General features: G+C 43.5%; 1 protein-coding gene across 1 annotated transcript; it reads left to right on the forward strand.

Moving 5' to 3' along the window:
• The first annotated feature begins 6146 nt into the window (after window positions 1-6146).
• CXCR4 (C-X-C motif chemokine receptor 4) lies at window positions 6147-11963 on the forward strand. The gene is made up of 2 exons (XM_063118637.1): window positions 6147-6226; window positions 10277-11963. Exons 1-2 carry the CDS (start codon window positions 6209-6211, stop codon window positions 11336-11338), a joined length of 1080 nt encoding a protein of 359 aa, XP_062974707.1. The 5' UTR covers window positions 6147-6208; the 3' UTR covers window positions 11339-11963.
• The last annotated feature ends 12961 nt before the right edge of the window (window positions 11964-24924 follow it).

Raw genomic sequence — 24924 nt, forward strand, 5'->3', positions numbered from 1 at the left:
CACAATAGCCGTGGGTGAAGGTGAAAGGCCAGAAGTCCACATTATGTTCCAGCATGCTAATTCTCCAGTTTCTATGGAGGGGGGAAGAGAGGAAGGACTTTTCAGCAGAGATTAGGAACGTGTGGCCCTAGAGATGTTGCTGTTTTGAATCTTCCACCATCCTCCACCATTGACTATGCTGGCTAGGGCTGATGAGAGTTGTAGTCCAACAACATCTGGAGGAGCACACATCCCCCACCTGCTTTACAGGGATATTGATTGTAACTGTGTTGATTAGGATATTTTGTCTACCCCACAGAAGATGTACAAATTAAATCTTTTTTTTTTTTTTTTCATTTTTATACCGCCCAATAGCCGAAGCTCTCTGGGCGGTTCACAAAAATTAAAATCATCATAAAACAACCAACAAGTTAAAAATACAAATACAAAATACAATATAAAAAGCACAACCAGGATAAAACCACGCAGCAAAATTGATATAAGGTTAAAATACAGAGTTAAAACAGTATAATTTAAATTTAAGTTAAAATTAAGTGTTAAAATACTGAGTGAATAAAAAGGTCTTCAGCTGGCGACGAAAGGAGTACAGTGTAGGCGCCAGGCGGACCTCTCTGGGGAGCTCATTCCACAACCGGGGTGCCACAGCGGAGAAAGCCCTCCTCCTAGTAGCCACCTGCCTCACTTCCTTTGGCAGGGGCTCACGGAGAAGGGCCCCTGTAGATGATCTTAAGGTCCGGGTAGGTACATATGGGAGGAGGCGTTCCTTCAAATAACCTGGCCCCAAACCGTTTAGGGCTTTAAATGTCAATACCAGCACTTTGAATCGGGCCCGGACCTGGACTGGCAGCCAATGAAGTTGTAAAAGGACTGGCGTAATGTGATCTCGCCAGCCAGTCCCTGTTAGTAAACGGGCTGCCCTGTTTTGTACCAGCTGAAGCTTCCGGACCGTTTTCAAAGGCAGCCCCACGTATAACGCATTGCAGTAATCCAAACGAGAGGTTATCAGAGCATGGATAACTGTAGCTAGGCTATCACTGTCCAGATAAGGGCGCAGTTGGTATATCAGCCTAAGCTGATAAAAGGTGCTCTTTGCCACTGAGTTCACCTGTGCCTCAAGTGACAGTTCTGGATCGAAGAGCACCCCCAAACTACGGACCCGATCCTTTAGAGAGAGTGCAACCCCGTCCAGGACAGGGCAAACATCACCTCGCCGGACAAATGAACCACCCGCTAACAGTACCTCCGTCTTGTCTGGATTGAGTCTCAGTTTGTTAGCCCTCATCCAGTCCATTACCGTGCCCAGGCACTGGTTCAGAACAGCCACTGCCTCACCTGGGTTTGATGAAAAGGAAAGGTAGAGCTGGGTGTCATCCGCATATTGATGACACCTCAGTCCACATCTCCGGATAACCTCCCCCAGCGGCTTCATGTATATGTTAAACAGCATAGGGGATAAAATAGAGCCCTGCGGAACCCCATGGCTTAGGAGCCACGGCACAGAGCAATAATCCCCCAGCACCACCTTCTGGAATCGGCCATCCAAGTAGGAGCGGAACCACTGCAACGCAGTACCTCCAACTCCCAGCTCAGACAACCTATCCAGAAGGATACCATGGTCGATGGTATCGAAGGCCGCTGAGAGGTCCAGGAGAACCAACAGGGTCGCACTCCCCCTGTCTCTCTCCCGACAGAGGTCATCCCACAGGGCGACCAAGGCAGTTTCTGTTCCAAAACCAGGCCTGAAACCCGATTGAAATGGATCTAGATAATCCGTTTCATTCAAGAGTGCCTGGAGTTGTCCTGCAACCACCCGCTCAAGCACCTTGCCCAGGAAAGGGATATTAGCCACCGGCCTGTAGTTGTTAACCTCCTCCAGGTCCAGATTAGGCTTCTTCAGGAGTGGTCTAATTACCGCCTCTTTTAAAGAGGCCGGCACCACTCCCTCTCTCAAGGAGGCATTTACAACCTCCTGGACCCAGCCGGCGATCCCCTCCTTATTTGATGTAATGAGCCACGAGGGGCAAGGGTCAAGCACACAGGTGGTCGACCGGACTTGGCCAAGCACCTTGTCCACATCCTCGGGCCTCAATAACTGAAACTCATCCAATAAAACTGAGCCGGACGGCGCTCTGAACGCCTCTACTAGTGGTGCTGCATTAAGTGTGGTGTCCAATTCATGACGAATCTGAGCGACTTTATCTTCAAAGTGCCGTGCAAACTCGTCACAGCGTGCTACCGAGGGTTCAACTATCTCACGCCCTGGCCCAGAGTGTAACAGGCCACGAACCACTCGGAAAAGCTCCGCCGGACGACACCGAGAAGACGCAATGCTGGTGGAAAAGAACTGCCTCTTTGCCACCCTCACCGCCACAGAGTAGGCTCGATAGTGAGCTCTAGCCCGTGTTCGATCAGACCCAGCACGAGTTTTCCTCCACCTGCGTTCTAGCCGTCTCCCCTCTTGCTTCATCACCCTCAGCTCAGATGTATACCAAGGAGCTGACCGGGCTCTGCTCAGAGGGAGAGGACGCTTGGGCGCGATCGTGTCAACCGCCCGAGTCATCTCTGCATTCCACAGAGCGACCTGGGCTTCGACAGGAGCACCGGCCATATCAGCAGGAAAATCCCCCAGAGCCCTCTGGAATCCATTGGAGTCCATTAGCCTCCGGGGGCGGACCATTTTAATAGGCCCCCCACCCTTGCAGAGGGGAAAGGCCGCCGAGAGTCTAAACCTCAGTAGGAAGTGATCCGACCATGACAAGGGGATAGATGTTAGTTCCCCCACTTCCAGATCACCATCCTCCTGTCCAGTCGAGAAAACCAGATCAAGTGTGTGTCCCTTTGCATGTGTTGGGCCGATGACATGTTGAGACAGCCCCATGGTTGTCATGGCAGCCATGAAGTCCTGAGCCGCTCCGGATACAGCAGCCTCGGCATGGAAGTTGAGATCCCCCAGAACCACCATCCTGGGGGTCCTCAACACCAGGTCCGAGACAACCTCCGTCAGCTCAGGCAGGGAGACTGTTGGGCAGCGGGGTGGACGGTACACCAGCAGAATCCCTAATCTGTCTCGAGTACCCAACACACAGTACATTCCTTATTCTATCAACCCTCTAGACTTCTATCAAGTTGACAGGACAGGTTCATATTTGAAGTCAAACATTTCTGCTGTACTGTGTCTATTTCCACCTACTGCAGTATCAGCAGCTTCAGTGTTAGATGGGAGAAAGGACAAGGGAAGAAAGGATAAAACAAAACCAAAAAAAATCTCCCAGAATGCCATCTTCCCAGAGTGTCATGCAGGGGCTGCCAATTAATTTGGGGGAGGGGAAAATACCACAGGATAGAACCAGCATAAATTTGTAGTGTAAACATACTATGGTCCCTTTCTCTTTTTCGTCTCTGCAACACCCCCGTCTCCTGCCCATTAGTTAGGTGGTAAATTTTGAAGTGCAGGTACTCATCGGGCCTGTTCAGAAGACACCTTAAACCATGGCTTTAACCATGAAGTTAAGCCAGAAAGCTGTGTTGATACATATCAACAAACCAGTTCTGGGAATTTTCATCTGCTTGGAGGAGGATATATATGAAACTAATGGGTCTTAATTGCCTATTCAAGCCAAGCCACCTCAAAATACTTTGCCTTACAGCGGGGCACAATGTATTGTTGCTAGGAAAATTCATTCCCTCTCCCGCAGCAGCTACGAGAATTCCAGCAGAAGGAACAGGAAACTCTGGGGGTGGCAGATAATGGCACCACCCCTGTCCCGCTAATAAAAAAAAGTAGAGGCGCTGTATCTCTGCAAGCTCCAGCTACACTGCTGATCCTCTGTTTCTGCTTCACTTTAAAAGCAGAAAAAATAAATGTGGTGCAATTCAATGTGAACGCAATGTTCACTTCTATTCCTGAACCAAGAATGCACAAAGATCCTATGCAGATATGCCCGCTACTAGAAGAACTGCAAAAGGTACAGAAAAGATACGCTGGGCACAATCCTATGCATGTTTAGGCAGAAAAATGTCCTACAACTCCCAGTATCCAGCTGGAAAACGCTGGGAGCTGTAGGGCTTTTGCCGAAACATGCATAGGATTGCACTCTAAAATGATCAGGAGACTGGAGCAGCTTGCTTATGAAGAAAGGCTTACCAGGTTAAGCTTTTGTACTTTGGGGGGTGGGAGCTAAAGTAAGGAAAACATGACAGATACAATGACTATGCAATTATGATCACAGTGGAAAGCACAAATTGTTTCTCTGAAAACACATATATGCATGTGTGTGTGTATATTGCAATCTATATTGTAAACCAGCTTGAGGACCATTTGATCTAAACCCATGTAATGACCATGGGTCTGTTTTTCTGGCTCATCATTTTTAAAGTTGTTATAGTGGTTTTAAATGTATGTGTATTTTGCTTGTTTTTGTGGTTTTTAATCTTTGTATATTGTTTTTAAGTGTTTTTATCTTATGTGAACCACCCAGAGAGCTTCAGCTATGGGGTGGTATAAAATGCAATAAATAAATAAAAATAAATAAAATAAATAGATAAATAACACCAGAACTTGGAGACATCCATCGAAATATCAGCAGCAACGGACTCAAGATGAGCACTTTTTCAAGCAGCGCACATTAACTTTTGAAATTGTTTGCCACAAGATACGGTGTTAGCTGCAGGAAGATAGGAAACATCAGTAATTGCACAAAAGGGGGGAAAAGAAAGTGTGTGGAGGAAATCACAAACTTATGCAATGCTCAGTGTATGAAAAGCACTGCAAATGAATACAAAAGACTCAATGATTCTGCAGTTAACTTGGGCAAAAGGTTTAGCAGAATGAGCAGGCAGTGCACACTTTATGCAAGCATTAGGTAGACTACAGCAGTAGGAAATAAGAATTCCTCTCTGGAACAACACAAGAAGGAAATGTCCCACTAGACAGGACTATTTTACAGAAAAAGCAACAGAGTCACCGTAGCTGATTGGTGGCTATATATTACGTTCCTCTCTCTTATGTTTGATGTTATAAAACCTTTTCTTGCTGAATTTTCCTGAATTTGGCTTCTGATTATTATTAAGAATACAAGAATTATCGCCCACTACTACGTATATTTAATGTTTATTGAACTCAATGTTAAGTCACACTGAGTCCAATAAACTAATCTGAAGTAAATGTGTATAGGATTCTAGCATTAGACACATTCCTAGAAGATTCATCCAAGCATGGCTATTAGCCAGGACAAGTAAAGATAGAAGTACATGTACAGAAGCAGCAGATCAGCCTTCCCCAAAATGATGCCTCCCAGATAACCATCGCCAGGTGACAGGGACAAAGAATAGGTGATGCTATGGCTAACTTCAGCATGCAGCATGCAGCCTGGCTAGGACATATGTGGCCTGGCCCTACCAGTTTGGGAGACAAAGAGATGACCTTAAGGACACAAGAAGCTGTCTTATAGTGAGGTCCACCTGGTCCAGTATTGTCGACACTGACTGGTAGCAGCACTTTCCAGGGTTTTGTGCAAGAGTTTTTCCTGCCCTACCTACTGGGGATCAAACCCAGGGTCTTCTGCATGCAAAGCAAGTGCTCTACCACTGAGCTGGGGTCTCTCCCTATCAAAAACTGGGGTCTGGCCTTGTGCTAACACTATTTCACTTGGGATCTGATGTGGTTTTGCTCCCCTACTTTGTGCGTGCTGGGCTCCTTGCCGTGACCAGACACCAGCCCTTCACAGCTTGCTTGCTTGCTTGCTTGCTTGCTTGCTTATTTATTTATTTATTTATTTATTTATTTATTTGAAAATGGATACCCTCCCCTCACAAGCCGAGGGGAGGGTATCCATTTTGAGCTCAGAGAGCAAAACTAGCTGATTCCCTCCCCTTCAGGTTTGCAGCTCCACCGCGTCTCCCCCCGCAAGGGGCAGCTTGGAAAGCTCCGAGGTGTCTTTTGGCGCATGCTCGAAAGCCCTCTTCGCACGCTCTGTTACCCCCTCCCCTCCGCCCCCACCCAGCCACCCTTAACCGCAACCCCCGCTCGCCCGCCCGCCCGCCTGCCTTGGGAGGAGGAGCCTCCTGCTGGCTGCTGCTGCCTGGTCGCGGGGCTTGCTCCAAGATGTGAGCGCGCCTATAAAGCAGAGCGGCGTGGGTCGGCGCGAGAACTTTGTTTGGGTTTGTCGCGCGCGGCAGCTGCGAGCAGAGCCGAAGTAGCCCCCGAGCGATGGAATCGAATATAGATGTAAGTGCCTGGCCGGGCTGCAGATGAATGAATGGATCGGTAATGTGGGTGGGTGGGTCGGTTTCTAAGGGTGGCCGTTGCCTGACTGAACGTGATCGCGTGGATCCCACATCCAGCCATGTGGCTTTTGTTTGCGTAGCTAATCAAAAGTGCGTGGGCCGTGGGCCGCGCCGGCTTTCCCGAGAGGAACTGGAGGCGTCCAGTCCATCGCAAGCGACTGTGTTTTTCTCAAGCGCCGGCTGAGCGACTGCAACTTCCAGGGACGCCTATAATAAAGCGGGTCGCGCTGCGCCTCGGGGTCGTAGCCGGCTGGTGGCCAGCGGGAGCCGCCGCCGCTCCCTCCTCGCGCGCGCGCGTTTACAGGCGGGTTAAACTTGCCGAAAAACTGGCAAACTTCGTTCTCGCGCAGGTTTGGAAAGGCTTGCAAATGCAAGGCGACCCGAGCGTGGCTTCTGGGGCGGCTTTTTTTGGGTGGCAATGAAATCGGCGCGACTTGTGTGGAGTCGGGCGGGATTTATGAGTGGCGATTTGAGAGCGTTTGCAGAAGGTGAATAGAAAGTACGACTCGTATTTGGGACGCTGTTTCTTTCACACCCTTTTATTTTTATTTTTTTACGCCCCGCGAAGCTGTTGAAGGGTGGGGAATAAATCAAATAAATAAACACCGGGTTGAGGGTGTGTGTTTTAACTATCCTTCTACGACTGGTGTGTTTACACACCTGTTGCTGCATCTATTCGGTTTGTGAGGCGTGTCCAGGGAGAAGCTATGCACAGCGCTCTTTACTGCCGAGAAGTCTCAGTGGAATGCTAATGTAATGGGGGGATTTTGCAGACTTTACAGCGCGCGATGGAAACCACTGAAACTTTTTCTTATTTTCTCGGACAAGCCGTATTCAAAAAGTGGATCAATTCGTTTGGACAATCATTCATGAACCTGCCTTCCCTTGTCTCCTGCTTCTTCCAGTGTTTCTTACATTAATAGAAAACCGAAAGTATAGTGCAGTAGTTTCAGTGGGTGGTATTATTATTATTATTATTATTATTATTATTATTATTATTATTATTATTTCTAGGTTTACCTGATCCTAGAATGGAAGTTCTAGAGCCAGTTTTATACCTACACCACCACCCCACTCCATGGGATCTACAGCAAGACCTTAAGCGATTATGCCCCCCCACCCCCCAAATAGTTAACTAGCAGAGTAACCACATGGATACTCTTTCCTTTTTCCAAATTGGAGTGGGTGCCTGGGAAAACGAGTGAAGTCCAGCAAAGGCTTTCCAAGCTCCCAACAAAAGCTCTTGAATACACTTCTTATTTTTGCCTGCAAGCTTGTGCATATGCCTTCCCATTGAGAAGCACTCCTTGCAAATGGATCGCCCCTCTTGCATCCTGCTTGTGAGTTTCCCCATTTGATCCAGAGAGGCTACTCTTGCATTTTTAAAGTTCCGTGGCCCAAATTGAATAGGATCTGTTTTGAATTGGGGTTTACAAGCCCATTTCTAAAAGTGCCACCAGTTCACAATGAGAGTAAAGTTTGTGTGAGGAAGGTCTCAACGCCCCAGGGAACTGGGCTGTACCTAAGGTGGCATCACTCCTTCCCTTGCTTGTCTCTTGACTGAGTGCATTCAAACGGCTGGCGGTTTCCTGAGGTGTCACTTCTCTCTTCTTTTTTTTCCTATCGGCCGGCATAATTGAAATATCTCCTTCCCCTCTTCTTACACACCGTTCCAAGCAACAGCTGCCTGGGAAGAGAAAGTTTTTGCTCTCTTTTAGAATCTGTAGACTTAGGACTTCTTCATCACCCGCAAAACTTTATTGTCTCTTATCCCTTTCTGTTGTTGTCTGGTGACTGTCCGGCCTGATGAAGCATTTTGATGAACTCTAAAGTTTGCTCACTACATTGTAACTTTTTGATTAGCCCTAATAAAGGTATTACATACCGCTGTTGTTACTTTTGGATTTTTTTTCCTAATGAGCCAACATCCTGCCTTGTAAATAAGCCCACAAGAGTTACTCCCCCCCCCCAATTATATTAGCCTGCTAGGAAAAGGGGAGCAGAGGAGAGACAGAGAGCTGCATTTCTATGCTGGGTGTGGAGGAGGGGGCTCCCCTGTTGTAGAAGCTCACTTGCCCTCTATGCTGAGTGTAATGGGGGGGGGGGGCAGAGTGTTCCAACCCTTCTCTGCCAATCAGCTCACTTACCTGCGTAGAATCCTGGCCACCTATGGTTAGCAGGCTTAAGTATAGGACTGTGCTCTCTGCAACTTTTATTTGCTCCTTGTAACTGCATAAGAGGTTTGGGGGCTTTCCACTTTCATAGGCTCCTGCTGGTCATATTAGATGAAACTAGTGTTGTGCCAAAACCACACCTGCCTTTCGCAAACTGTTTCCCTGCGAAAGAAGCAGTCGTTTTTCTGCCTCCTTCACAGGGATTTTGAGAGTTTCAGGGCTTTAGGGCTGAGCTTACTGTAAGGTGGAGGTGGGGGGGGGGCGTTGTGCACATTATTTTACAAGGTCCGTGCCATTCTGTCCTTGCAGCTGCTTGTGCTTTCTGAAAAGCCCCCTAGAGGACTTAGCAGGGACTTCCTCCCTTGGAGTTTTCCAGGTCTGCTGCCTGAAAAGTGAGTGAGGAGTTGTAGTTGTTTGTTGTTCTAAAGGGATTTAACAAAAAAAAAAAAAACAGATCCAAAAATGCCTCACTAGGTTTTCAGGCACTCAGCTGGTGGCAGCACTGGAAAACCCCAAGGGAGGAAGGCCTAGTTACGTCCTCTAAGAGACTTCTTAGAAAGGTCAAGCAGTCAGAGAGACTGCAAGGACCAAAAGGGATAAAATCGGTAAAATAAACGGACACACAGACCCCATCAGCCACTTCCTTACAGTATGGTAATCACTGAAGCCTTGCACTCTGAGAAATTTCTCTGGAATTATCACCCCTTCCCACAATTTACAGGTGGAGTTTCTTCCCCACCCCCCCAACAAATGGTCAGAAATAAATAGATCGAAAAATTCAGCACAGTGCTATATGAAACTATAGTAATGCACTCTGAATGACTGTTAAAAGTTTGTTTAAGGACCTGTAGCACCATTTTATGGGCATTTATTTTAGTTCTTAGTCCAAAGAGGATATATTCAAGACACTCCACACGATTGTAATCATACCACAAACAAGGGTTGTTTACGACTTTTATAAATTCCTGATAATATCGATTTAATTTCTAGTCATCAAGATCAAGGAGATAAGCTCTGCTCTTTTTGTCCTATGCAGCTTCAGATCACTTCAAACGTGATTTTTCTTCACAGCACTTTCATATAGGAAAAGCTTTGCAGACAGCCTGTGTATCTGCATACTGGAAAGCAGTGATTGCTCTGTGTGTACTACATACTGTGTGTGTACTAAACTAAATAGATGTATGTGCAGTTTTGGCCCATTGCACTGCCTGAACATAATTTCCGATGTTGTTCCTTATGATCCATGAAGGATATTCCTCATTTTTAAAATGTCTTTTAGAAAGTAGAAGTGACGTGGCTGAAACTAGTTTGCTCAGAAGCTTCCCCCCCAAATTGTCCCTATTGCCTCCATATCTGTGCTCCAGCTTTTCTTCTTAATTTTAATGCTTGACCACTGATCCTTAAGCATTAGGAACTAGAACTTTTACTATAGCGACAATATTCTGAGATCATCAAAAAAAAGATTTACACCATTGTGTTATTGCTTGCGGTTGCAGAATTGGAAGTTTTTAGTGCAAAAGTATAGTCTGCTTGGATATGATTCAAAGGCATGGCAAGGCATCAACTTTAAGAGGTCCCTGCCATTTCTGTTGTGACTCATACAAAAAATGTACTCATGGCACTATTTCCAGCACTCTCATTTCCCTAAAAGAAGTGGGGGAGACTGAATTACTGGTTGATTTGAACCCAGTTCTCCCAAATCCAGTGTGCTATCTACTGTTCAGCATATGCTCTTACTTGCCAATGAATACACTCTAGGTTTGGGCTCTCTTTCACTGCCATCTTCTAACTACTTCTCTTTTATCATTCAATTACAGCTGTCTTCTGGATTCTTTATTATCCCGTCAGATAACAGTACCGATGAGCCAGGCTCTGGTGACGATGGCATTTACCAAGAGGTGTGTTTGCAAGAGGAGAATGCTGATTTCAACCGGATCTTCTTGCCTACCATCTTCTCCATCATTTTCTTGACAGGAATCATTGGCAATGGCTTGGTTATTGTGGTCATGGGCTACCAGAAGAAGCTGAGGAGCATGACTGACAAATACAGGCTACACCTCTCGGTGGCTGACCTTCTGTTTGTCATCACTTTGCCCTTCTGGTCTGTGGATGCCGTAATCAGCTGGTACTTTGGAAGTGCCCTGTGCAAAATCGTCCACATCATGTATACCGTCAACCTGTATGGCAGTGTTCTGATCTTGGCCTTCATAAGCGTAGATCGGTACTTGGCAATTGTCCATGCTACCAACAGCCAGAGACCCAGGAAGCTGTTGGCCGAAAGGATTGTCTACGTAGGCGTTTGGCTACCAGCTGTGCTCTTGACTGTGCCCGATGTGGTCTTTGCTAGTACTAACGAGGTTGGCGGAAAATACGTGTGTCAGCGATTTTATCCTGACTACAACTGGGTGATTTCCTTCCGATTTCAGCATATTTTAGTAGGCCTGGTCTTGCCTGGACTTATCATACTGACTTGCTACTGCATCATCATTTCTAAGCTGTCACACTCAAAAGGCCATCAGAAACGCAAGGCCCTGAAGACCACCGTCATCCTTATTGTTGCCTTCTTTGCCTGCTGGTTACCATACTATATTGGCATCAGCATAGACACCTTTATCCTCCTTGGATTCATCAAGAATGGCTGTAACTTTGAGGCTGTGGTGCACAAATGGATCTCCATTACCGAAGCCTTGGCATTTTTCCATTGTTGCCTGAATCCCATACTTTATGCTTTTCTGGGAGCCAAATTCAAGATGTCGGCCCAAAACGCTTTGACCTCCGTTAGCAGGGGATCAAGCCTTAAGATCCTTTCCAAAGGCAAACGAGGGGGTCATTCTTCTGTTTCGACAGAGTCTGAGTCTTCCAGTTTCCATTCCAGCTAACAAAGTGTTTTGTTTTCTCTCAATATGTGTAAAGAATGGGACTGTTTATCTGTATCTATTTCTTTCCACAAGATTTTGGAGGTGGGGAATCCTCCAAGATAATGTACAAGTTTATTCCCAGTTGGGATATTGTATTTGCTTTTAGTTTTCTGTGGAGTTTAATGGACTTATTTATAAAATAAAAACAACTTTTCATGTTAGTGAGAGTGTCTAGGCAGGACCTGAGAATATGTAGCTAGGTGAGAAAGTTTTACTGCTTGTCTATCTAATTGTACAGATGTTGGGTCTAAACACTTTTAGAGCTGAGCTGATGTGCCTGAATTATTTGTATATAGAAGGATTTTCAATATACCTGTTGAAAAGAGGCATCATCAGCTGTATGGATATTTAGGACTCTGTCACAGATTGCATAAGCTGTTTTGATTTACACTAGTTTAATTGTATTATGGACAGTGGTGAAATCCATATCTTACTAAAGGCAATGTCAAGATGCATAACATTGAATGCACCCAGATTGCACCCAATGGCATTTACAGCCAAAGTATCTTCTGTCAAGTGCTTTTTTGGTAAGAAATTGTATTGCCAATCCAAATCCCTGCCTTTGTAAAGTTGTAAATAAAAGTATGTGACAAAGAAAACTACTTGGAATTGTGTTTTCATTTTGAATTTCATGTGATTTCCTGTTGCCTTACTTTAGCTTCAAGTCGCTAATGAATTTTCTCTGTCCTTGAAGATTTTGTACAGAAGAACGAGTGGGATATTGCATATTCCAAACAAAATATCATTCCTGAGATTATTCATGTATACGGATGGATGCCTTTGCCACATTATCTATTGGTGTATAATAAACAGCGTTCCTGTGAGTTTTGTGTGCCAGAACAAGACTACAACAAAGCTGGTGCTGTTCATGTGCATTATACTTCATTTTCTATCTATTTCTAGATGCAAAACTATCTGCAGGAGTGATTGATTGGCTGGAGAAATGTAATGTATGAACCATCCCAGCGAAATCACCATCTATAAATATATGTCCATGGCCTAATTGTAGGCTGCAAAATCAAGAACTAAAACAGCAAAGTTCAGATTATCAGAATATTTTGCATGTCTGACCAAGCCATTCTGATAATATAGGTTGCTCAGTATTATGAAATGTACCTTGCCTGTGAAATCGACATAAACCTTGTTCTTCTCAAGGTCAGTTTCTGTTTTTGTGCCCTAAGTAAAGAGGCAAGTTGTTGACATCAAGCTCAAACTGCTGAGTGTGTTTTTTCCCTAGGATAGTGGTGACTAGCTTTATTATTTACACTGCCTTGTAAAAGTAGTAAAAATAATAATAATCCCACTTCACCCTTTGCCTGCTTGCCCTTTCCCCTTCTATTACTCCTCTGACTTTTTGTACACTCTGCAGCCTCCCAGACACCTTTACCTAACCAAGTTTCCTTATTTCTAGTAGCATGAACACTAGATCAGAACAGTATTCCTCTGAGCCAGGAAGGGTACTATGGGACTATTTGAAATGTATGGAATTCCTCCACCACCCTTGTAGGGGCATTAGACAAGTCAAGACGGTGCTCCCATCACCTGTAGACACGAAACGAGTAACTAACGAATTATATTTCACGTGTTAAGGTGAGGACTTATATTTTTACCATAGCCAGCATTTATAGTAACTTCTTCTGTCAGTCTCAGTTAAATCCATTTTATCAGCCATCTGAAACTAAATGGAGTAGAGAGTTTTCTGTATTTGTAATAAGCCTATGTTCAAAAAAAATAAATCAAATCCCTTCAAGCCCCTTGGCCTACACAGTGATCGTCTGCTTGGGATGAGATTTTAATGGCTTTGGGTGAGTGCGAATTCTCCAACTGAGCATTTTTGCAGGCGCTGTAGTCTTAATAGTCAGGCGCAACAAATGTGATTGGCAACTGGGGCTCTTTTGAAAGGGAAGTTTCCCATTATATGAATATACAAGCTGTGGAGGCTGGCACATCTTTCTCCCTCTCACATTTCCAGAGTCCTGTGTCGTCCAATGAAATAAGACTTTTTGTGGGTTAAGGCGAAAGGCAGTGCTTCACCCAGTATATAATTAACTTAAGGGTTTCACTACCACAAGGTGTCTGAGTCATTACTTTTGATGGCTTTATGAAAGGATTGAGCAATTTCTGCGAGGGTGAATGCTAGCCCTGCTAGCTCAATGAAATTTCCACGTGCAGAGATGGTATACCTCTGTTCAGATGGGGACAAAAAGCAGGTGAGGGGTTGGATGGTGGTAGTTGTCTTCATGCCCTACTTGTGACGTGCTGAGTTCAGTATGCTTTTGATCCAACCCAGCAGTGTTCTCTTGTGTTCCCAAACTAAAGTGAAGTCAAACACCCCTTGCACGGATTAGGAAATTGGAGATAATGAGCTTTATCACACCAGTGTTATACTGTGCAATCACTGTGAATTGCGTGCAAAGGACTCAGAAGTTTTCCATTTTATAATCTGCTTTTATTGTGAAGTACTCTGAAGTTTTCCAGTTTATAACCTGCTTTGACTGAAGTACTCCCATGCATCCTGCTTTAATTTTGCTATAAAGCCAAAAGACCCAAACTATTTTGCTACTAGTTTTGGAGCGAATCATTTGTTGTTTTCCGAGCGGCCACTGGGGGCTCAGGAGCAGGATTTGATGCTCTTAAGCTTCAAATTAAACAAATGCTTACATCTGCATAAGTTTTAAAGATAAAGACATCAAAATTGGCACAGTAATAGATATTAAGGAGAGCTTTAAGCATACCAAATTTGAATTGGATTGGGTCATCTGTTGATTTTTAATGATTTTTTTACATTTCCCCCCTTAAACCCTTTTCCTGGTATGCAAAGGATTTTAGGAGTGCTGCCACCCAGGGTGTGATTAGCTAGCAACAATAACGACAGCTTAGCGCTGTAGGGGATCATTCAAGGGAAACAGGTAAGTGGGATGAAGCTAAAAGTCTGCAAGTACAATTAAATGTTTATTAAAACTTCACCTGCAATCTCCTAATTCACTCCACAAAATGTGATTAACAGTGCAATCCTGTATCTACTCAGAAGAAAGTCCCATTGGGTCCATATCGAGATAGGAAGTTCCCCAGGTAGCCAAGCCCTAATCACTATAAAGCTTTATAGGTGAAGACCAACACCTTGAATTGAGCCTGGAAAACAATGGGCAAACTGCAGATCTTTCAATATTGGTGTGATGTGCACTGGTTAGCAGCCCAGCCACCATATTTTGCACCAATGAAAGCTTCTGGAAGCTCTTCAAGGGTAGCTCCATGTAGAGTGCACATGGTTACACTCTAGTTCAGGAAATGATCTTGGGTGTATCTTACTGTATGCAGGAACATCTAATTCAAAGAGAATGACATGCAAGGTTGCATAAGGACCGTCATACATGGCAAGGACATCTTCAAATGCTGTGCACACCTCTGACATTAAGGGCATTCTTAGGATATTGTCCCTGTTCACATAGAAAACCAGCCACGCGGAAAGTAGCAGAAAATTTGAAGTTGCATTACTTCTAGCTGGGTTACCCCCTCAACAAAGTCACCTACTGTGACTTCACAGAATATTCTGGGGCAAGTGTCATTTTGAATAGAGAAGAAAGCATAGTGAGGGACTGAAGTTACATACAGCTGGTATCACAAGGAGATGCACTTCAGTTGTGTCACCTTAAGCAACTACCTTGCCTGCCCTGGTTACGTAGCCTGGGGAGTAGAGATCAGGGTGAAAGGGCAACTCTGAATCAGAAGCTGCTTAACTCCTGCAAAAAAATCTTCTAGACAAACAATCCATTCATTACAAAGTTGCATCAAAAGAAGACACACGAGTGAGCCTTGTGGCACCTTAAAGAATGACACATTTATTCTGGCATAAGTTTTCATGGACGCTACCCATGAACGTTTATGCCAGAATAAATGTGTTAAGTCTTCAAGAAGACTCTTTGTTGTTTCGGCTGTCACACTTTTTCCAAAGGCTACCCCTCTGGAAAAAGCGAGTAGTGCTTTCTCTTTTTGTGCTTCTAAGAGCTTCTCCACATGGGTAATTTATTGCATGCTCATGATTGGTCACTTATGGCAGTTTGTGGGTCCATTTCATGATATCCAAATGCCTCTCCCGCCATTTCAAGCGTGAATCCATCATTTTATAACCCCCCAAAAATGCTGTAATAAATCAAAATCACGCAATAAAACAGCAGCATCTGTTGGCGATATAATTGAAATGTATGTGAAGGAACTGGCAAAAACAAGGGGAGAGCATGTGTATTGTGCCGATCTTTAAACCTGTGAAGACTCCGGAATACAAAGCCCTGGTAAGGCTGTGGGATTTTTGCTAAATGTGGAGAAGCCCTTAGAATAACAAGCAGGGGGCAAATTCTCACAGATCTCCTGTGACAAGGTGTGTATGTTGTTCTCCTAGCTGGAGTTTCAGCATTTCTCTACTTGACAAATGTCTGAGTTTCCCTGAGTCAACAATCTCAGAAGCAATATCTAACCATTAGTTGAGGAGATAAGTGCAAGCTGAGATGTTTGTACTTATCGTTGGATTAGGTACAGCTGCAGTGTGGCAGTATTTTCATAAGAACTGCCCTCATAGTGATGTTTGGACATCTGAAGCATGAATTCTGCCTCTGATGAACTACAGGGTAACACTTGGGTCAGTCACTGACCCTGTTCAGATGACACACTATGCCATGGTGGTTAAGCATTTTGAGTTAAACATTATGGCTTAGCATCTCATGTGAACCATGACTTAGCATGACATGTGACCCATTCTTATCCAAGGGGGCTACATAACCATGGTTTCAACATGCCCACTAACAATTTGTTGCAAAAGGGTTAGCGGCCTAACCATGGCTTAGCATGTTGTCTGAACAGGCCCATAGTCTCAGCCCTAACCTCTCTCCCAGGACTGTTGTAAAACCAAAAAGGGTTTTCTGGGCTTCTTAAAGAAGGACAGGATACATACATAATAAATGAAATAATTAATGTGTGTCAGAAGGAGCCAGGCAAACCACATTTAAAAATAGAAGTAAAAACAAATACGTCTTAGGAAAGTGCTGTCACTTTACCTAAGAGGCGTATTTCGCCCCCAAGAAAATCAGCAGTGGTACACTGTTTGCTCCATGAAAAGGCTTGGCTCCTTCTTTATAGAGTGGTGCTCATATCTTAGAATCAATTCAGATTAGGAATGGCAATGCTGAGAAAAATCTAACCCTGTCTGCGTCAGCACTGAAATAGTGTATTGTTACTGAACTCATGTTTAAACCATTTTACTGAAACAAGCTTCCTTAGAAGGTCAGCACTGTGGCTCCATCTGCATAGCATCCAATACAAGTAGCTCAAATTAAATCATGGGCACATTTCTAATAAACTTGATGGTAATGTATTCCCAAAGGTCAGCAAACAACATACTCGTAGCTCCGTTAGATTAGAATAACAAAAGCAAGAGCCTGTCACTTGTGGGTAGTTTGTGAATTTTGCTAATGTGATCTGCAGGGATAGCTCTATTGGAGTCTGTCTTAGGGCCTTGCTAGACAAGGTCTTAGCGCGCTGTGAGGCCCGGTTTCCCTGCTGTGCGTCCAGATGACACACAGGGGAATCCGGGGTCAGGCTGTGCTGAGACCTCATTTGAACCGCCATAAGCGAAATCACTTATAGGGCGTTTTTTCCGCAGTCCCGGCCTGAGGCCGGGACTGCGGAAGGTCTAGCAGGGTCCATGGCTTTTTGCGGCTACTCGCTCGCATCACACAGTGAGCTTCATGGCTGAATGTGCATTCAAACCCAAGTCCTAGTCTGACACTCTAACTACTACCCCACACTGCCAGTGTGCAGGGTATGTTTTTTACTGGAGTAGAGAAACAGATGGGCAAATGCCCCAGAGCGAAACAAACCAGCTTCATACATTACAAAATACACAATTTGTCCTGCATAAAATATAACCACCATTGTGCTGCAGAAATAAAATTTGAGAGCCGTGGCCTTATTTCATGAGATGGCCATGACATAATTAACTCTGGATTTGAAAAGTTATTGATTTAGGTGGTGGTGTTGTTTTAAGACAAATGCCTGTGATGGCAGTACTGATGTTTGTCAATGAAATGAATGTTGGTCACATCCATTGGAAAGGATCATATTGTTTGGGAAAGGAAGTACCATGAGGATGAAAGGAAGGATTTCCTCAAACCAGATGTATGGCTGCAGCACCACAACAATGGTTCATTCTCTCACAGTACCAACAAGCTTAGGAAACGTTTGAGCGTGAGCTGCTTAAAGGATGCCACTCCCTCCTGTTCAATGTCCTATGCAGTCAATGGGTCATTCATTGGCACAAAAACAGAAGTGCAGCTGGCGGGCGCTTGTTGTGACAGAAAAGTTAACTTAACAGCACCTTCACCATTATGTGACTTAGTGGGGATGCTTCTTCCTGTATAATTGTCTAGATTCATGGCAGGTCTGCCTGTGTAGGAACCTGCATGCACTTCGTGTGCCTATTTTGATGCCTGGGAACCAGAGACGGCATCTGGTGCTGATGTATAGACATCAACACTATGATAAATCAGTGAATGAGTCAGGCTGTGTGCAATGTTGACTTGTCGTCCTAACATTTTCTTAATTCTCTTCCCAAGCACAGGTGTTCTTGCATGACTGTGGGATATTTTTAACTTTATATAATATATATATATATATATATATATATATATATATATATATATATATATATATATATATACACAAAAAGATTGCTGGGATATATCTGGGGTTGAATCCAGCTTCTTTGTTATGCCCAGGGAACAGCCCCCTGCCCCAAGCACCTTCCAAATCTGCTTTGGCAGGTTGGGGTTGTCTCTACACAAGGCATTGCTCACTCATGGAAGTTCACGGGTCTTTTTCACGACGACATCACCTCTGATGCCTCTTGGAGGAATCCACCATTTTTTAAGTCACCCAAAATGCGGTAACAAATCTAAATCACGCAGTATAGCAGTGCCATCTGCTGGTGGTATAAAGGAAACATATGGAAATGAAGGGGACAAGGAAAGCACATGTATTGTGCCGATTGTAAATCCACGAAGGCTCTGGAAGTCAAAGCCCTCGTAAGGCTGCGGGATTTTTCCTTAATGTAAAGAACCTCTGGAAGACTCTCTGGAGCACCCTGTGGGTTTCCAGGGGGAAGAGAGGATGCAGAAGTCCTGTTCCACCAGCAGTATCCATTCCACAGGCGCAACAAGGAAGCTGGGCCCAACCCCTGATGTTGATGAGAAATGAAAACTGTTAAACTAAACCCCAGATTTGATGGCTCCTATCTTGTATCTCACTTCACTTAAGGGTATAATTGACTAGACCATGTACTAGTTGCAATCCAATCTGATCAATCTGACTACAAACTGGATTGATTGCAATCCAATCTGTGCTCAGTGGGCACAGAAGGCTGACTGAGAGCTTTTCTATATAAAGGCTGTTAACCAGTTATTAATCCACTGTCGCAGAACTGAGATGTGGGAAGACTGTTTCTTTTCCTGCTTTTCTACTACATAACCTCTAGGCAGCACTGTGTATAGTGGAATGCAGCAACAACACAAGAGGAAATCATGCTTTCTTTTGCTTTTCGCAGTTAAATGCTGCATTTCTGCTGCTCTCAAAATACTCGCTGAAAGTACTAGTTAGACACAGAAGCAATACTGGAAGGTCACGTCGTCTAAAGATCCCATAAACACCTTGTGAGTTACAAGCACATGGTAAACACTTTGTGAGTAACGGTCACGTGATAAACATCTTGTATAGAAAAGAATTGACTCTTGGGAGAAGTAATGGAAAATTGTGGAGCATGATGGGAAGAATGGAATAAAATATCCTGAAGAGGAGCACTCCATACTACATTTTGGAGAAAAGAACCCAAGTGGGCTGGGTGGGGGGGGGGGGAGTACCATAAAAGCAGTTCAGTGAGGACTGAGCATGCTCAGTGGCCACTTAGTAGCTGATGGGGAGAAAAACCAGAAAACCAGGTGGGAGAGGAAATAGAGTATCCTAGAGGAGGCCATGGTTGGCTGACAGTAAATGAGAGTGCTCCACACTGCAACAGTTTTTTTGCAGTGTGTGTGTGTGTGTGTGTGTGTGTGTGTGTGTGTGTGTATAGATACAGCTCTGGTATGGATTTTGGATTGTAGCCCAAAACTAAACAAAAAACTTCCATTTTCATTGGCTGGTTTCCTCCTTCCTGTCCTTTTTTCAACTCACAGATTTTCAAGCAGGTTTACAACATAACATGCAAGAATGAACGGAATAAAAACATGACAAAAACAAAGCTACCACCCCATCGTGTCCTTTCATGGCCCTTTTGCCTCAGGGGCAGAGGTATTTGCTTATGAATAGCAGATTAATGTATGTCAGGTGAAAGGTTTCATCTTTTTTAAGGAGCACATGCTGTCCAGGCTTGTCTGCTTCCTAAACTCTTATCCAGCACTCCATAAATCAAGTCAGGTCCACCTACGATTACACTAAGTGAGGGGTGAATTCTAAGGAGAGTCCTTATCTGTGCGTCCATTCCGTCAGTGACAGCAACACTGCGCTGAAAGCAAGAGCTGCCAATTTGCCTTTGAACACTTTATTGTCAGGCTCTGCAAGTCAATAATAATAGAAATAACAATAAACAACACCAACAACAGCTAAAATATTTTATTTATTTATAGATTTATTTAATTTAGATCCTGCCTTTCCCCCCGCAAGGAACCCAAGGCAGCATTCTTCCTCCTCTCCATTTTATCCTCACAACAACAACCCTGTGAAGTAGGTTGGGCTGAGAGTCTGTGTCTGGCCCAAAGTTACCCAGTGAGCTTCCATGGCCGAGTGGGGACTAGAGTCTGGATCTCCTGACTCCCAATCCAACACTCAAGCCACTACACCACACTGGCTCAATATTGTAGCTGAAACCTTCCTGCTGCCATAAACTCAGTAGATTAGGCAAGTCATCCTGTTTCAGATTTATCTGCAATATGGGGATAATAAGCCTTACCGTCTTTACAAGGTTATTGCTATGCCATGAAGCAGGGGTGGGCCATGGAGGGCCCACATATGGTCCCTTCAGCTGTTTTTGCACACATACCCCTGCCACCACAACTGCTTTGTTTGTTGAGGTAATAGCAACAAGAAAAAGCAGTGATTTTGTAAAGGAGTGTGATTCTGCTTTCAAACAAGGCTCCTTCTCCCCACAGACCATGGCCCTTTCTACACCTAAGGATTATCATAGGAAAATGGAGGGATCATCCCTGCCCGCTCCTGGGATCCCCTGTGTGTTATTTGGATGCACCGGGATGATCCCTGGAAAAAGGCAGGTGTAGAAATGTCCCTTGTCTCCTTACAAAATCACTATGTGGTTTTTTTTGGGGAGGGGGGTTACCACTGCTGCAGAAATTTTGGTGGAAATTTTAGTGGCAGCCAAGGTGGTATGCAGTCCCCAGTGGGTTCCAGGAGGTGGAATTGAAACCAAAAGTGGCTCACCTCTAACTTAGAACAAATAAATAATAAATGGGAAGTGTTTTGAACAATCCAAAGCAGGATCTACACCACTGCTTTAAAACTGTTTATAACAGTAGCGACAACTGTTGAGGCCCAGGACACACTCCTTGTACAGTCTTTAAAATGTTTTCAAAGTGTCATATCCTGCTTAGTGTAGATCAAGCCCTAGACTAATACTTCAGGCCTAGAAAAATAATTCACCTCCTTCCATAATACTGAAATCTCACTGCCCTTCTTCTTTCAAAAAAACCCCAAACCACTTATTACCAGCATCAGCTTTCATGTGACAAATAGTCCAACATCTGGCCAGTATATTCAGCCTCTATAATTAAGCAAAACTGTTAGTTTTTGTTAGTTTAAGATGTATAATACCATTATTGTGTCTTGTAGTTATTTTATTATTATTTGTGTTGGCATTATTGGTGGTGTCTTTATATTATTTTATATTGTTATTTTACTCTGCATGTGTGTGTGTTTATTGTAATATATTGTCTGTATGTAATTTTTGCTGACAGTGAAAAAGGTCAATAAAATATTAATAACAAGAAAGCCATGTGATTCTAAGAATGTCTACTAACAAGTAAGGCCAGATCTACACCAAGCAGCATATAGCACTATGAAGGCAGTATGAAAGTGGGAAATAAGAGACAGAAGCCACAGCAAGCAGGATATAGCACTATAAAAGCAGTATGAAAGTGGTATATGGTATGTGTTATGGGCCCCAGTTGTCAGTGCACTTCAATGCCACTATAAAGCAGCAGTGTGGCTCCTGCCTCTTATACTGTATACTGCTTTCATACCACTTTCATAGTGCTATATCCTGCTTGGTGTAGATCTGGCCTCAGTTAGACTTACTCCTTCCATAGGGTGCTTAGGATTGCAGCCCAAAGTGAATGTATTAGTAATAATGACACTGCATAACCATATTATCCATTCCTGTTCATTGTGCTCTCAAGATGTCCTCCTTTGAAACAAATCAAGAAGCAACCTGCAATATTGCTTTGAATGCGCAAGTCAGTTCTTACTGTATAGCCAAAATCTTAGTACAACATAGAACTAAAAACAGGCCAGAAAGAAAGAAAGAAAGAAAAAGAAGGGTGAGATAGACATGAATGTGGCATAATGGGATAACTAATCCTGTTTCCAAGCAGTGGCTGTACATGACGTGTACAATGCACACACAAAAAGGAAGGGCATAAGTGAAAACATGCTCACAAGCCGTTCCGTCTCTGCTGCTCCCTGACGTCTCCCTGCCTTTGAAGCCTGTTCCCACGGTTGTCTTTGCACATCTTCTTCCATGCTGTTCTTTACACTGGAATTCCTTTCCCCTCTCCTAGAGCACCAAAACTCAGTCCCGTCAGTTCCCTATTGAAAAGACACTCCTTCTGGCAAGCATGTCACCATTAATCCATCACAGAAAGAGGTCTCGTTGAAACCAGTAACAGCAGGCCAAATTGCACTGTCCATTACTCTGGTCTAGTATGATTTCTCTATTAAAGACAAGTGGATTTGATACCAAGGACACGGCAAGCAGAACTTTACTTATATTTGATTTCTTTTTAAAAAAAAGACAAATGCACTCTATATGTCTGAGTATGCTATTTAAATGGTGTGTGCGCTCTGGGACAGGCAAATGCTTTTCTATGCTAAATAATAGATTGATCAATAAAGCTCTAATGTCTAACAAAGGGATAGAAATCGGTTGGGATGGGGTTTTATCATGCTGGAGAGGTTTTCAGTTATTATTATTATTATTATTATTATTTATTTATATAGCACCATCAATGTACATGGTGCTGTACAGAGTAAAACAGTAAATAGCAAGACCCTGCCGCATAGGCTTACATTCTAATAAAACCATGATAAAACAATAAGGAGGGGAAGAGAAAGCAAACAGGCAAACAGTTGGGGAATACCAAATTTAGCCACTCAGAAGTGAACTTCTACACCAGAGGAAGATGATCTTATACCACCTGAAGTTGAGACTCTGAGGTAAGTAAAGCATCCAATTTGGGTTCCATTGACATATTTTCCTAGCACACCATCTAAAATTATCTCCAGTTTTGATAATATAAAAATTGTCTAGTTTCTGCATACTAAGGAGCCTGTGTTTTTCACCTAAGGATGGGTACAGTTTTTGCATAACAGCTGGATTTTATATTTTCAAAAATGGGGAGTCAAACATTGCTTGTTTGTTACTTCTTTCCAGCAACCTCAACGTTTGGGCGACCCCATATCATACAAAATGGGAGGTGGCAGTCATTCTGTGGATGTATGGTGTTGTGTTCCCCAAAGCTTATTTTGAAGTGCAGAGGTTGTGAACATCCGTTCCTTATTTAGGGTGTTCACACAGCTTTCGGTTCATAAGGAACTGTGCATTAGAAACCTATTTCGACCACATGGCTGTTCATAAGGAACTGGGCGTTAGAAACCTATTTCAACAACTCTGTCCCTGTGCTATTAGCAGCTTGACACACATAAACTTAGCATGGCAAGCTTTCTCTGGATGGAATAAAGTAGCATGGGAAGGTTTCTCTGCTAGTTCTTCATAAAAGCACAAAAGGAAGAGGAGGAGGAGGAGGAGGAGGAAAGACTGCTACAAAGACTACAAATGATTCCACAGGATGGGAGACTGCAGAAAAACCAGTCTGATTTAGAAGGCAATCAATTATTAGGGTTTCCCAGTTGAAAACCAACACTTTTTCATAACCTTCTTTTTATCTACTTACACACATGAGTCTAACCGTACTCTTCTAAGGCTTTTTGCATCGCATCAATAAGGACAGTTGCAAAAGGCTGCAAAGGGGCAACCCACAGACCTGGACGTGCAGAGGACAGCCCCTTTTGCCGTTTCATAGAGCACTATGAAAGCAAAAGTCAATGGACGGTTGATGTTACTGAGCTCTACAACCACAGTGACATCATAGCCCTGAATCAGCAAGGTCTAGAAAAGGCATCTCAGCTGTTATAAATGAAATTATCTGCTAAAGAGTGGAGTTAATCTAACCAAAGGTCAGTCAGCTCAAGACATTAATAATGGGCCCCTACCTTCATTCGCCCATAACATCTATAGCTACCTAGGAGGTCATGTCATGGCTAATGCCTCCCAGTTGTATGAAGGCAACCACAAGTCCCTTTTAAATCAAATTAGTGCTGATTATTACATCACTAAATCACAGATAAAGCTCTCCAAGTGCTCTCATCGGAAAGGCTAATTTCATTTGAACTGCACTTCTTTCAAAATGTAATGGTCCTATTTGTCTCTGGTATGGCTGCCAATAAATATTCAGAGATTCTACACAGTAAGATGGCAGAGAACCTGTTCATGATTTATCATTTAAAATAGGCAGGTGCATTTGGTCCAGTGTACTTCGTAGTGGCTGTTATGGCTTGTGATGTGTTTTATTTGCTATTACACAGTGCCATATGTACAATATATTATGGATCCCTTCCATATGTAAAGGAATTCTTTGGAAGCTGAGAAGATGAAGCAGCAACAAGGTGATAATATTCACTCAACAGAATCAGCTATGGATTTTCTCCAGGCTGCTACATAATCCTTTTAAAAATAGTGAATATGAAAAATATGGCTGAAAATAAAATCTACACTCTACAGGTACACATATTTAAAAAATCTACAGACGTATGATCTACAGGTACATACATTAATATATATATATATGTAAACAGTGTTGAATGAAAGCAAGATAAAACCAGCAGCAAAGAATAAAACAATTACAGCATCATAAAACCAAATTAAAACCAAATTCTAGTAAACTAAAACTCTCCTCATGGTGTGTTTGTGTGGGTGAGTGGATGGATAGACAAAACACCCCAACCTTGACTAAGAAAGATTTAAACTCATTTTCCTTTATGAACAAAGAAACAAGCGTTCCCCAATCTGGAGACCTTCAAATCCCAAGATGGCTTTGGATGGTGGGAGTAGTAGGGCAATATGTCTGAGGGCATCAGGTGAGGGAAATCTAAAATAAACAAACAGTGTTCCATTTCATTGTTTAAATTACATACAAATATATGTGTGTCTAAGAAAGAAA

Source organism: Elgaria multicarinata, chromosome 2, assembly GCF_023053635.1.
Source record: "Elgaria multicarinata webbii isolate HBS135686 ecotype San Diego chromosome 2, rElgMul1.1.pri, whole genome shotgun sequence".
NCBI lineage: Eukaryota > Metazoa > Chordata > Lepidosauria > Squamata > Anguidae > Elgaria > Elgaria multicarinata.